We start from the raw sequence: 15,814 nt of genomic DNA on the forward strand, positions 1-15,814 counted from the left end.
GATTCCCTTATTATCTCAAAGGTCAGACATGCTTAGCAGTTCCTGGACCATTAAAAAAATCTCCCTTTTTTCATCTTCTTGTCCCTGTGGATTTCCAGTAATTCTATATTAAAGAATTTTGTTTTCTTTGGAAATACCTGTATTTAAAAACATGGCGACTTCTCTCTTACCTAACATTATGAAAGTGCTTCCTAAATTCATAATCAAGCTTTCAGTACAACTGAAACTAAATTATTAACGTAAAGGGCCACTGCACTGAATTCTGTACCACAATAAATCACTTAGCAGAGGAATTCTGACATGTTTTTCTCTCTTATGGCCTAATTCTACTTTCACTAAAGTTCGGGGGAGCTTTCCAAGTACTTCAACGGAAAGGAACTAAGTGTTAATCAGAGACAAAAGAACAAACCTGATTTGAGGCAGAAAGGCAGCAGTGACAGAATCTAATATTTGTCCAAGTGAGAGATTTTAAACCATTACAAAAGAACTTACACATTTCTTCCTCCCTCCCATAAGTAACTATTCTCATCACACCTACTTGAAGCTTCTGTCTGCAGGAAACTGTATTTCAAAAAGAGGATTACCTCTGCCAGCAGTTTTGGAAAAGCTTTGATAACTTACAGAACTGATGATGACCAAGAGACTTGATAAATTAAAGCCTGAATAAAGAATATCTAAACATAGAAATACTCCTGAATAACTTCATGTGTGGACACTCCTGTCCAGAATGAATCTAGAATACATTCAAAACCATTACCTTAAGCTATTTTGAAAACAGATTAAGCTATATCAGAAAAAGACATTTGGGTTAGGATCAAAATGTTTTACATGCCTTATCCAGGAACAATTAATTTGCTTTAAACTTCATATTCTGTCTTACTGCAAAATAGTATCTCTGGATAGACGTTCACACATTGCTATTCTTCTGTAAGTGAATAATTATTTATTGCATTTTATGTTGCATACAAAGACGCATTGTAATGTAAACTATCTATTGCCCTTTTTAAAAGCTTCTTTTAAAACAAACTTCTAAACGTCCAGGTAATTTCTCACACACGTTGAAAATAAACACCTCCCAGGCCAAGAGATGGTAAAGAAAACAGCGTTTCCAAAATTTCAAATCCCAATCAATGTCTTTGTCAGAAGGGTCATGTGCAGAGAAATCTGGTCCTGCTAAGATGTGCTCCAAAGGGCTGCAGGTAATTGGAAAGAAGCAGTTTTTTAGACAATAGAAAAAAAAAAAAGCTAAGAGAGTCGTGACATCTGCCGTTGTGTTGTGTACCTGTAGGCCATCAATGTTTCCAAGCAAGCTGTTCACAACAGATGGAGCGTGGCCTTTTGGTTCAAGTATGAAACCACAAAACGAGGACTACATATGTCATGCCAAAGGTGCGTGCAATTCAGGGGAGCACCAAGGGTAATAAAAGACCCCACTCCTAACAATGCACTTCGGAAAGTCCAAGAAACTTTGGAATGACAGAACAAAAGAGTAATCTATTATCAGCTACATTTAAAAAAGAATGGTAAAATATATTCCTGACGTTTTGTAACATCGGAAGTGACAACAATAATGTATCTAGATGAAAGCTCATTTACTTTTTTAACTGAATATTTTGAAAATTTTAAAAAGGAAGAAAGAAATAAAGCTACCGGGTACATATAGGAGCATCGTCTATAATAACTATATTCCAAAAGCTCCAACAAAATGCTACCTATTGAGGTCATTCAATCCCCAAGACCACTAATAATACTAGTAACGGGCTATAGAAACATTTTTATATGGATTAGAAACAGGCTAAACAGACAGAAAACCAACAGCAGGGATATATAGCCAGTTTCAGTAACTCTAAAGGTTAACAAAAAGTGCCCGGTACCTCCTGTGAGGCATGTTTAATTTATTTATAAAAGGGAATGAATAGCACCAACATATTATACACCAGAAAATAATTTAGAATAGTCAGCAATGAAGAAATGTTTGCTTAACTCAAGAAAGCTTGTTTAGTGGACAGCCTCCTGATGGGCGAAAGTCAGTACCGATTTCTGAAGAACAAGACATAGTGAAGAAAACCATCTAAGCTACGTACAGTACCAGATCCTGAACAAGACGTAGCTCCTCAAGTGAAAGACTGGAATGCAATTTGTATATAGACAAAAGAAAAAAGATGAAAATATGGTTATGCTACTGTATAAATTTGTCAATGCAAACTATGTTATTTTGTTACGCTCATCAGATTTCTTGAAAGTACAGACCAAAAGATTTCTGTTTAGAAGAGAACACAGTGAAGGAAAGATATGGCAGATGCACATGATCCCATGCACAGAACTGATGTGACAGGGTTTCCAAGGTATGAACTTGTTTTATAGACAACTATTCCAATTTATGTTTTGTTAGATACTATTTATGAAATCAAGCAAGTTCTAGCAATACCCAAAATTCTTTGGCACCACTGAGACATAGTAGCAATGCATGGGTTTGAATTATATATTACAGAAAGTTTATTTGATTAAACTGATACATACTCAGAAGTTTTAAAACTCTTCCTCTTCAATGAGTTTTACAGGAAGAGCAATGCTTATCTTGTATGGTAGTTTCACTCATTAATAGGTGCTAATTTATTACCACAAAGGTGCTGGCATTTCAAAAGCATCACTGCAAATGAAAGTCTAATGCTCTAACAGATTGAATTTCATTAGCAAGGCAATGTGTCAATCTTTTGATAAAATTAATGATCAAATGGAGTGTGTTAGGAAACACTCAGTAGTGTTGCCAGCAAAGCACAAGGAGATCCTCCAAGTAAGGATTTGTATTTTTGAAGAGAATGCCTGGAGGATGTAGCATATTTATGAGTTAGGCTCAAGCTCCAACAACTGAGAAAATCATTTTGTCACTCAGCTTCATTTTTCAGTTCTGCCAGCTTAATGAAGAGTGAAGACGATTATAAGGTTAAGACCAATTATCAAGTAAGCTGTACATTATCGCATTTTTCCATCTCCACAGAGCAAGGCTGATGAACGTTTTTCCCTCCCAGGGTCAAAATTTTTTAGCAATCTGACAAACTCTGGATGCTCCACTTCCCATGAAGAGGCAAATCTTTTTAAGATTTGATGCCCACCATGACAACTGGGAAGCATTCACGGTTACATCAGTGCCAGCCAACAGACTGGCCAGGAACTATTCCCTGGTCCTGCCATGGAACAGGATGGTATGGGATGGTCTGCGTCAACATGGTTGAATTTCCCCTTGCCTAAAACCAGGATGTCTGCATCCAGACTAACCGTTGGGAATGGTCCTGGGCCTCTGTCAAGCCCAGAACCATGCCAGGGTGTTGCCTGGGAGTTGTTGGCTGCTTTGGGCCAAAAAGCCTCTTACGGACTAATCCAAAAATGTCATTGCACAGCTGGCCCAGTACTCAAACCCGTGCAGTAGCCCCACTTAGTTACAAGTATGGAAGTAACCTCTATGGCCCTTATCTGCCAATTAGCCTTAATTAAAGGCATCAACCTAAGCCTAAGTTTGTGTTAAGGGGTCTCCTGAAGAAACTTAACAGAAGCCTCCTTGAGAGTCAATAGGAAAACAGGGATGGGGTCCAAAACTGAATTTATCCTGGGGTAAACTGGCAATTCCTGTTTAATTTCTCTTCTAATGAATTAAGAAAGCATTATTCCACAAAAGTTTAAGAAAAAAAAAACCACAACAAAGTACCCCATTAATCTGCAGAGCAGAAGGGCCCAAGAAATTAGTACCATTCATAAGCGACAGCTGAAGAGCACCCAAGAAGGAGAGATAACAAGATAGTACTTTGCCCTTTTCATCCATGCTAGCTCAAGTTCATCAGGTTCCCTCATCATTGTACGAGAGAGACAATCAAGTCTATATTTGGTTAGATTATCCAAGGTCTTTAAATTGGGTAACAAAAATCAAATCCGCTAAACATACACTCCAAATATAAACATTTACTGAATTATTTGAACAATAAATACAACACATTAACCTCTAGCTCAGAATAATAAACTGTAAGCAATCAAAGGCTCTTAAAGCAGAGAATTTAAGACCAAAACCAAAACTCATGTAATAAAAGAATATCACATAAGAACTACACAAAAATAAAATCAAACGATCTAGCTACTAAAATACACATATGTGCTCAAAATCTTGTGGGAATCAAATATTCCAGTAAAAATAAAGGGAGAGATGGAAACACAAGTTTCTTATTATCACACTTCATATGTTATAAAACCTAACGGTTAACTTATTTTTGGCAAAGGGACAAAGGTTGCACAACACTCTGGCTTACACAAATATTTTCTATTGTTAAATGCATCTTAAATGTAGCTTGTCATATATCAACTTCATGCACACAGTGCACCATGCAGCCAGTCTAAGAGTGTCCCAGAGATACCTACGTTTCAAAACATTGATGAATATCAGGCTGCCAGCATTCAGTGAGCCAGGTGTAAAAAAATTACTCAACAATTCATACTTTAATTGAAACCAGATAAAGTCGTTTGTGTAATAGAGACTGTACAGATGTTGACCAAAGAGAAGTTGATATTTTTGGACAAATTACTGCATATGATATTTTCTAGAACACTCCCTCTTGAAAAGATAAAACAGTAATAAAAGTTCTCTCAAAAAAATGCCCTTGTTTATAATCACAAAGTGAAATATGCCTGTGGAAATACATCAGGTTAACCTCGTGTTTCACGTTTTTAGTTGCTGTTTCCTTTAAAGGGAAAAAAAAAGATGTGCAGTGGAAATGATTATGAAGAAGTGGAAGAACCTACTCATGCGTATATTAAACACAGACCTTATGCTAACACTGCACTTCCTTCCACTGAAGATTTTATAATGTAAAGGAAGAGGCAACGATTTAGCAAGAGTGAAAATGTTTAAGAATAAAAATTCAATATTCTTCATTCATCATCTGCTAGTAGAGTGAGTTACTACTGAGCACTAACAGTTTGCCATTTCCAGAGTTGCAAGGACACAGTCCTTCCTCAGCCTTCTTATTGCTTCACGGTGACGAAGAAAAATCTTCAGGTAGACAAGAACATGCAGTAACACCTCCCATTCTCATCAAGTTACACAAACCAAGACTGAGTTGCAGAAGCAATGACATATGCATAATGTATTAAATTTTTAAAACAACGTCCTTCATAGCAGTACTCATCACAATTTATATTACTATTCTTTTCCATACATTTCCCCATGTAAAGCCAGCAATCTGCTTGCCTTGAGATAAGAAACTGCTACTAAAATCATACCCAGTCTAAATGTTTGGTGTAGTAACATAATGTAATTGCCAAATATCTAGTGATCTGTTTAAAAATTATTTAAAGATGAGAAGACAACAAGGAAGTCCTAAATATATTTATCACCATCATTAATTATTTATATTACAAGGACATTTGAAGGTCCAAATTCAGATTCAGAACTTAATTTTTCATCAAACTACTTTATTATATGTAATTAGGATTAGTCCTTAATGTTTTTATTTAATTTGAATTGAAGGTTTGTGTATAGCAGAATAGAGTTTCTACATGAAAGGCATGGCATTACCCACAGGCTAAGCACGTGCACTGCTTTGCTCATAATGTAACTCCCATTCTGTAAGGTTAACGTACCTGAAGTTCTGACGCTCGCTTCATCATCTCCAGTGTGATGTAGCAACCAATAGAATGAGCAATCAGTACCAGCTTTATATCTTTTGATACGTTCTTTTTGAGGAAGTTCAGCTTATGCTCTACTTGTCCGTTAAGTCCAAAAACATCCTCTAGCTCCTTAATATCTGTGTCTGAAACATAAAAGAAAGAAAGTCCTTTGTTTTAATGACAGAAATTTCAAGTATCTCTTTTTTCCCCCACTTTGGAAAACTCTGAAATAAATAAACTTATTAATTAAAAAAAAAAAACCACCAAACTTAAAAATTTAAGTTACCACCACTGGTAAATATAGACTGACGGATCATATGTACAGGATGTGAAGCCTTATGTGTAGGTGGGGAACCAGGGAAGGATACGGAAACACATGTTGCTTCATGGCACATCGTCTAGCACTGTGATCCCCTTCATTCAGACCAAGACCAAACTCAAGGCATTGGATCAGCTTCAATCAATCCAACTTTACACTGGGCGATCAGGACCTACAATAGCAATACTGCCCAGGAATGAATCCTGTCACTCAAAACAAACTATCATATGTGTTATCATGCATTAAGAACTTTCAGATATTCAAAATCTCCCGTCTTAAAATACAGTTGTAGAAAAAAGTCACATGGAATGAGGAAAAATATGAAATGCATTTGTGTCAACATGGAGCACTGGCACTTGAACTACCCCTATTTATGCAGGTTCTTATCATTATCAATCCAGCCATAAAGAGGAAGATCAAGTTATTGATCAATTTTATTCCTGTTTTGCCAGGGACCTTCAAAAGGAGCTTTGGCAACCACTTAAGACAAGGACTTCATTACTCGCTTCCCGGCAAGGCAAGCAAGGCAAGGATATCTTGTGCCTGTAAGAATTTACAGCAATTTGGGCATCTTTAACTCTTGCTCATGAGGTGGGTGACACGGCTCTCACGTTCCCCAATCTAAGGGGGTTCACAGCTCTTTCATCTGCTACAAAAGTGCTCTACCCACTAAACTAAAAGCTATGTTAAGGTTACAAAACTCCAGTTTAAGCTGGACTACTCTATGGAGAAGACTAAGAAGAAATACTGAAAAAAAGAATGAAAGAAAAGAGGCAGAAAGCATGAAGGAACGCATGCCTATAATTTATCTAAAAGAGGTGTACTGGTACTAATATCACTTAATCTCTTAAATCCATGCTATTATCTCAGGGTTCAACTTCATACTCCAGTTAAACCTCTGATCTCTTACACTCCTTGCATGTTGACTTGCAATGCAGCTTTAACCTGGAATAAGCCAAATCTTCTTGCAGCAAGGCTGAAACACATGATGGGGACCAGCTCCTGACTGAGCCATGATCCTACAGACAGCATGTAGGTTCTTGGCAAAAACCACCCACCTCTAACAATTCAGGAGCAGCTAACAGAGGTAGCACACACGCAGCCCTAAGCAGCCCAAGTATTAGGTGTTTAATTTCCCACTTGGTTTCTTTGGATGTACTCTGCATCCCTATGTGAAAAATAGATATGGAAAAAAGTATCCATCAGGCAGAGACACTGTAAAGATACATACACTGAAGAGACTGAAGGGCGTTCAAAACCTACAGTTCAAGGAAGAGCAGCGTAGATCCACTGCAGATGTAGTTGGTTTTGCGCCTGCTTGGAGAAAGTCATAACAGAAGCCTTCCTCCCTCCGCCTGTGAACATAGTTCATCAAACTATAACGGCTGACTGTTTTTTTTTTAACATGCATGTGGTAAATTTGATGGCAATTGGTCAGTAACCTCAAAGGCTACAAATTACTAACACTACTGTAGTGAAGTTATTGGGGTTGTGACAATGATAGTATTAATTGGTAGCCTAAGTGAGCTGTCACTATATTGCCTTTTTGGTCATCTATGTGAAACATAACCTTTTGAAGCAAAATAATTGCTCAAGAATGTGTTCTGATGTCTTTTTTTCTTAGCTTAAACTACTACCACAGAGGTCACAACAAAGCAGTTCTTCAGTTAAACTAATATTCCTACTAAAACTACTAATGATCATATCCCAGCATAATTTATAGTAGTTTACTCTAAATGAAAAAAGGGTTTACTGAAGCACACTCAAGGAATGTAGAAGTGGATGAGAAGTAATGTTTTGCTTATTAGACTTTCTACAAATAATGGAAAACCAAGAGGTTGTTCCGTTTTCCAAAACCCTAAATAAAAGCCTAAGGCCAAACCATTGTTTTTAAATTTAGTTTCTGTTTTTAGCAAAAGCTGTCTTTCCTACATTTTATTTATTTACACAGCAGCTTAACCTCATGCAGGAGTGGGCTGTCTACATCACACATCTAATTAAGGGCATATATAACACACATAAAACACAGAATACTAGAAATATGATGGTCCACTGGATACAGCAAGAAGTGAAAGTGTATGTTATACCGAATATACGTATATTACCATGGTTTGGGTTGAGCAGGTCAATTTTCCCTTGTAAACATTTGCTATCATTTCCATACTGTTTTACTGAGGCACTGCCATCTCCAGTGATTTATCAGCATGTCTTAATGTTTGACATTCCATTCATAGCTTTAATTCTTGAAAATAAGTGATTTTACAATAATTTTAGATTATTTCCAGGTTAGAGCAAGGCAAAAGAGGTAAAGTAGGTGTATAACTCTTCTAGAGAACTTCTCATGGCTCACAAGACCCCAGAAAACAAGCAAGAAACAAAGCAAAATTTTCTTTGTATTGTTCAATCTCATGATGTTAATGTCCGCTTTTCGCTACACAAATTCAATATCTGCTACAAGAGATGTATATCAATATCTGCAGCTGAACACCGCTGCATTGCAATTAATAAACAATATAGTAAAGACAGTCTATCCCAGTCTCAACATTTTCCAAGTTAAGGTAGATAACTATGTTAGACAAATACAGTTAATTATTTTACTTATTAAGACATTAGATGTCTAATTTAATATTTAGTTACCTAATAAATAGCAACATATTCATAGCTATTACTGATTTCAGCAGAGGTGTGTCTATTCACAACCAGTTTTGTTGCCAAAGCAAGGATTCCAAGGAAGACTACGGGGGGAGATTAAGAGCAGAGTGAAAATTCGGGTTTTTTCCTCCTCACATTTGCCCAGACTTGAGTTTAGGACTTGAGCATACTTAGCTCAAGCCTGTGCACTGGTGTTTCCTTAAGGGAGCAGGGGAAAGCAAAGCTTGCCGAAGCGATTTTTAATCGGATGGGTTAGTTATGATTGATGATGATCACCGAGACCCATTCTACTGCACTGGGCCAAAGCATCCTCTGCGCAGCCCTGCTCAGCACCACGCAGCGCAAGGATGCTCAGATTCCCACCTCTACTGGCCGACGTTACATACACATACAACCTCTCTTAGACCGAAAGCGAGCCCTGACAGCCAATGCTGACCCCGGAGAATTGTTTCAGCTGTTTAATACAACTTTTCCTTTTCTTCTGAAATACTGGTTCGCTGCCAAACCAAATCACGTTGGCACCACTCCTAGAGAAGCCACACTGGAGGATGGGCGTGCAGTGTGGGGTCTGGCGATCCACACACAAAACTCTCCTCATCACCAACTGACCCTGCGCTCTTGTCAAGTGAAACTTCAACGTCAGTTAACCCTATATGGAAATACACATCCTATTTTATTTCTGGACAAATATAAAATTGCCCATGCCTTGTGTCAGTTCATGTTTCCCCAACACAAATGCTACACTTCTAATAGTCCAAAATATGTGAGAGCTGGGCTGCATCACAGGTTTGGAAGACTTATTTATTTATTTTACAGAATAAAATCGCCCAGGGATTATCCAAAAGCAACATGAATTTCTTGGGTGGAGAAGCTTGAATGGGTTCTTTATATAAGCAAACAGATTTGCACAAGCACACTGGCAGTCAGCTCACCGATGGCTCTACATCAGAGAAGGGACCAGAGTTACTTCTCCTCAGGTGTGGGATAAACGGTATGGCTGAAGGAAAGTTTTCGGATAGTAGAAATTATACGACTTGTACCTTATGCTGCAAACACCCCATCTGGGCCAAAGCATGTGATTTTAAGACTTTATTTAGCTTTGTGCATTAAAAGTGTATTAAAAGAAATACTGTATTTCTTTATTTTCTTTGGCAAAGCATTAATCTTCTGATGTACTTTCGGAAAAACAAATGCGCCATCACTTTAATGAATCTCTTTTTATGACCTCTGCTAAACCCACAGTCAGAAAACAATGATAGATTAAAATAAAGTGTTTGCTCTAAGATTAGTTGACAAGTTAATCTTGCTAGGAAAAAGGACTTTGGTTTTCAGGGAAATAGCAGAGAACTGTGTTTGTTTGTTTTTCTGCTGTGTATGCAAGGGAAATTCTTAGGCAGCAAAAGCAAGCATATCAGTTATATGAGTGGACTTAAGATTGTAGAGTCATAAAATTTAGCCTTTCATTAAGAAGTCTCCAAACATCATAGACTCCTTTTTACTGGATGACTCAAAAAGATACTGAAGGCCAGATTTTCTAACAGTACGCTCACATTTGTGTATGTCATTTCTGCATGCTTTTGTACTTCCCTAGTCTCACAAGGGAATGTTTGCACATCTGAACTCCCAACTACCCTGGTCACACCAGGTGACTGAACATTTCAGCTCAATACATATGGACACTTGTCCACTTGTCATGGAGTGACTTTAAAGTCTGTCCCAGGATCTGCTCATACATGAGGCTTCCAAATTACTCATGAACAAGTAAGGAACTGTGTGAAAAGGTGACTTGGGAGGAAGGAAAGGGATGTAAAACCCAATGCCCTACCTGCACTGAATCTTCTTCTTCCCTGCGTCATTTACTCTAGGAGGTAGTACCAGGATATCTAAGGAGAAACTCTAATGAACCACCCATATAAACTCTTGAGGTCAAGAATTTTCAGAACTGGACCTTTTACAGGATAAGGACAAGTAAGTATCTGGAGACTGAACCAGGGTACCGGAAAAAGATTATAATCATAGAATCATAGAACTGTCTAGGTTGGAAAGGCCCTTTAAGATCATTGAGTCCATCAACCTAACACTGTCAAAACCACCACTAAGCCATGTCCCTCAGCACCACATCCACCTGTCTTTTAAATACCTCCAGGGATGGCGATTCCACTGCTTCCCTGGGATTCACCTCTTCCTCTGAAGATGCTGCTCATTTCAGCTGTGTGACACATCACCCTACTGCTTAATGTTAACAGTGAGGAGAGTCCACTGCATCTCCATCAAATACCATAACTGTGACCAACATATAGGGCCAAGTCTTTCAGACTTTATGCCCCACCTCCTTTTTCCACTACAAATACATACAAATGCTGTTGGGAGAAGCAGCAGTTGTGACTGAGTAACTACTGTTTGGATGGAGCAACCCGTGGAAAGTTTTATCTTCACCTTCATGTAGCGACAGGCAACCCTACAACTAAATTACTTAGAAGGATTACCTGTTAAACTGGCGTGCATAGTCAGAAGTATAATTCCGGAAATTAAATAAATCATTTCATTGTTTTTATCCTTCTAGCAAAACACAATAATTCCTTACAATTGAATGATGCCATCTGAAAATGTTTAAATACAACTGTAAGCTTAAAAACTGAGATTTCAGGTTTGTGGGTGTAGTATAGGCAAATGTGTTAGAAAATATATTCCCAAAGACATACAGCTTAAAGCCTGGATGCTTCACCCAATCTTTCATTTGATTATTGAACCCTGGATAATTTGTATCAGCAAGCGATGAAATGCCAAAGGATTGGGACGAAAACCGTGAAAGAATGTTCAATAAATACCGAAGAACTCCTCCTGACACCAGGAACCAGGTCTTAAAGCATTGTGTTTTAGATTAACCCTTAGACCTTAATCTGGCCCTAGTACCCTCAGGAACTGTTCATGCAACTTTTAAGATAAACACACCACTCATTAGTGTTTATTGGAGCAATTACTTTCTGTAAAGGTATCCTCCACAAATAAATTACCATTTACTCAACATACTGAAGTGGTCATATGTATTATTTTCCTTATTAGAAAAATAACAAGACCTTAATTTACAAATTGAACTACTGATTACCTTTGCTATGTACATACCTATTGCTGAGACGCTTGTTTAACACCTAATCTGTTTTTCAAAGGAAGCTGTCCTATAATTAAATTAGTACAAGCATAGTCTGACAGAATGAACTAATAAACATGACAAATACTAAACCCTATATTTTTATTAAAAGCATATAGGAGCACACTGAACTTATCAAATTAACATATCTGAGAGACAACTCTTTTTATTTTGCATTCCCAGGCCCGCTTCCCTCAAGCTGATCAGAGTAACTATTAACAAGGTATGACGAGATAACACTACAAACTTGGAAGTAAAATTTTGTTGATTGTCTCCAATTTTGGCAAGGCAAACACCATTAAATGGTGTTTTATCATGCAGTTCTACATCAATCTATGCCTCCAGAATCACTTTAATGTGCATACATCTAACATGGGTGTTTTACATAACATAGATGGAAAAGATTTCTGCATTTGAATGACTCCATTTTACAGGCAGTAAGCTGACTAAGTGAAAGTGGAAGTTATAAGAATTCTCAATACCATATATTTTATTTTTTTTTTAAAAAGTAAAACAAAACAAAAAGACTTGGCAGGGCAGGGGTTAGAGAACCATCACTGTATAGGAGCAGATCTACATTTCCATCACAAAGTGATCTAAAGGAGCAAACGCAAAGAGGTCTGAGCCTATGGGAAGCCAATTGTTCATGTCACATTTATGGTTTTCTGGACAGGCTGAAGCCAAGTGAAAGGCTCTGTGAATTCCCTTCTTCACTTGCCCCCACAAACAAAACTGGAAGGGACTTCCTTGCTGAGGAAGACTGTTAGGTAAAACGTATCTTGATACAGGAACAAGTATAAGACTCATTGTGACTTTTTTAGTCTCATACTTTTTTCACTTCTAGGCTGCATCTTTGATGGCAGCACACTGCTTGGACTATTAAGGACCGCTTTTATTTTGAAGAAAAAGACCTGTAATGCCATGCTCATGTAGCCAACTTTGTTGTAAAACTCAAGTAAGGTCATTCCAACACAGAATCACAGAATCTTCATGGTTGGGAAGGACCCTTAAGATCACCGAGTCCAACCAACCAACCTACAATCTCTGCCACTAAAGCATGCCCTGAAGCGCCACATCTAGACGTTTCTTCAATACCTCTAGGGATGGTGACTCAACCACCTCCCTGGGCAGGCTGTTCCAGTGCCTGACCACTCGTTCAGTAAAGGAATTCTTCCTAATATCTAATCTAAACCTCCCCTGCTGCAACTTCAGACCATTTCCTCTGGTCCTGTCATTATTCACCTGGGAGAAGAGGCCAACACCCACCTCTCTCCAACTTCCTTTCAGGGAGTTGTAGAGGGCAATGAGGTCTCCCCTCAGCCTCCTCTTCTCCAAGCTAAACCTGCCCAGCTCCCTCAGCCTCTCCTCATATGCCCTGGTCTCCAGACCCCTCACCAGCCTGGTAGCTCTCCTCTGGACACGCTCCAGCACTTCAATGTCCCTCTTGTCCAGAGGGGCCCAGAACTGAACACAGCACTCGAGGTGAGGCCTCACCAGTGCCGAGTACAGAGGCACCATCACTTCCCTGCTCCTGCTGGCCACGCTATTCCTGATGCAAGCCAGAATGCTGTTGGCCTTCTTGGCCACCTGGGCACACTGCTGGCTCATGTTAAGCTGGCCGTCCACCAGCACCCCCAGGTCCTTTTCTGCTGGGCAGCTTTCCAGCCACTCTTCCCCAAGCCTGTAGCGCTGCTTGGGGTTGTTGTGACCGAAATGCAGGACCCGGCACTTGGTCTTATTAAACCTCATACAGTTGGCCTTGGCCCATTGATTCAGCCTGTCCAGATCCCTCTGTAGAGCCTCCCTACCCTCAAGCAGATCAACGCTCCCACCTAGTTTGGTGTCATCTGCAAACTTACTGAGGGTGCGCTCAATCCCCTCATCCAGATCATTGATAAAGATATTAAACAAAACTGGCCCCAAAACTGAGCCCTGAGGGACACCACTGGTGACCGGCCGCCAAGAGGATTTCACCCCACTAATCACAACTCTCTGGGCATGGCCACCCAGCCAGTTTTTTACCCAGCGAAGAGTACACTTGTCTATGCCGTGATTCGCCAGCTTCTCCAGGGGAATGCTGCTGGTGGTACTCCTGCAAATGTCTACCTTGTGTGCTTCCCTTATGAATACTCATTTCATGTATGGTCTGAAATAGCATGACACAGTTTTGCAAGGGCAAATGCGCTTCACTGGTATTTGAGTTATCTTGCACCACCAGCCCCAGGCATGTGACATACGAGCCTCTTCAGGAATAACGCACACAAAATATATTGTTCCTTAAGGTAATTCTTTACTGAAAAGCTTATCAGTATCAAGACGTTCTCATTTTTGTCCAGATCTAACATCTTCCCATTCAACATGGTGAAAATTTAGTCTTGAAAGGCGTAGAGCTTTCTTACTGGATGAAGCAGCTAAAAGTAACTTCAGTAAGTAGCATACTTCAACAACAACTTGTGTTTGTACAGTTTAATAACGGAAGAAAAACAAAATGATGATGCTCTACCCACCGCCAAGATGGGGCAGATATAGCATAGGAGATAAAGAAAGGACAGAGGCAATCGTATGAGTATTGAAGGGAACGAAAATGGATGAATATCACTTCACAGGAACTGATTCTGTCAGTGTATGATGAATGAGGTGCTGCGCTGCAGTAGGCAAGTCTAACAGTCACACCTATTGAAAACAGCACTTCAAAACTTTGGGAAGTTTAAACAGATACAAATAGTGAAAGAGGGACTGAGAGCAAACAAGGGAGAGCCGAAGTTTGTAGCAAAGACAGACAGCTGGCCAAGGAAGACAACCCATGTTATTCCACAGACAAGGAATACAAAGTATTAATTTTAAAAGCAGGAGAAAAATGACAAGGAGCACACCACAACGCTAAGAGGGGGAAAGGGGAAAAAGCAAGCAGCTGAGAGTATACCTGCAGGGGCACAAGTTATAGAGCAGCACAAGTAACAACGGAGAATTTGTACTTCACAGCGACTCGACAGATCAACGGGTGACATTTTCTGAAGTGCTCGGCGCTTTTACTGAATCCAAGCTAAAACTTCTAATTTGTTAGGCCAGTCCCGATTTCTCTTGAAAATCCATCCCAAAATTTTATTTAGAACTGTGATGTAGACCAAGACTGAAATGGTCAAATAAGTATGACTCTTCAGAATAATACTAAAATAACACCTATCTTTAGAGTAATGCTAAAATAACACTAAGACATTCCGTCCTTCCCTAGCTACTCTAACGGCGTATGGATGGCATTCAGTATAACTTAGCCATTTTTCTTCGCTCTTGTGTATATTCACCTTGGATGATACTATTTTAACAGAAGTATAAAGGAAAGTGTAGGTTTCTGTCTTCATTTGCCCATGGAAATGTTAAATTTAATATCTAGAATAACTACCTGCAGTAAACAGATCCAAATTATTTAACAATACTGTCAGGCATCCTTTTTATTTTAAGTAGTAAATGACCCACTGTGGCAAACATAACATTTCCCCATCTTTCATCTGCATCCTTCAAAACTGATGGATTATAAGAAGTTTTCAAAATTATTATCTTAGATTCCCTGATGTTGCAAACCGGTGCCACGCTGGTGACGGCAAAGAGCTACGTCAGTTTACTCCAGCAGAGAACATGACCCCATGCTACCAGCGCTGGGGGCTGTAACACAAAACGTATGCAAAATATTTGGCAATGCCGTGCTACCTCCCAGCACTCAATCAATGCTTCTAATCGCTACCTGTCTTGAAAAGCCTTGTCAGGCTCTGTTTGGGCTCCTCTTTGCAGAAGGAGCCCATGCTGACAGCAGAGGGAACCAGCTGTGGCTCAGCAACTCCCGGCATTGATCCCCTGGATGTCAGAGCATCTCCACTGAGTTACTCTTTCTGCCGTCATCTGAAAAGGACACGATTTTGAGTAAGGAACTTGGCATTACTTGGCACGGCATAAGGCGAAAGAGAATTGGACAAAACAACATATGTAAAAGCCTGAATTTATTAAAATCAGTGGCAAAACTGAGGAGAGGAAATAGAATTTCGCCTTGT

The 15,814-nt window shown here is 39.2% G+C and overlaps 1 protein-coding gene across 1 annotated transcript in view; it reads right to left on the reverse strand.

Moving 5' to 3' along the window:
• The window catches only part of LDAH (lipid droplet associated hydrolase), a 131,458-nt gene that overhangs the window by 70,095 nt on the left and 45,549 nt on the right, over nt 1-15,814 (reverse strand). Inside the window, exon 4 of the mRNA XM_063330554.1 lies at nt 5,626-5,795. Within this exon, the coding sequence (XP_063186624.1) occupies nt 5,626-5,795 (170 nt within the window). The remainder of the gene's footprint in view (nt 1-5,625; nt 5,796-15,814) is intronic.

Source organism: Chroicocephalus ridibundus, chromosome 3 (assembly GCF_963924245.1).
Source record: "Chroicocephalus ridibundus chromosome 3, bChrRid1.1, whole genome shotgun sequence".
Classification (NCBI taxonomy): Eukaryota; Metazoa; Chordata; class Aves; order Charadriiformes; family Laridae; genus Chroicocephalus; species Chroicocephalus ridibundus.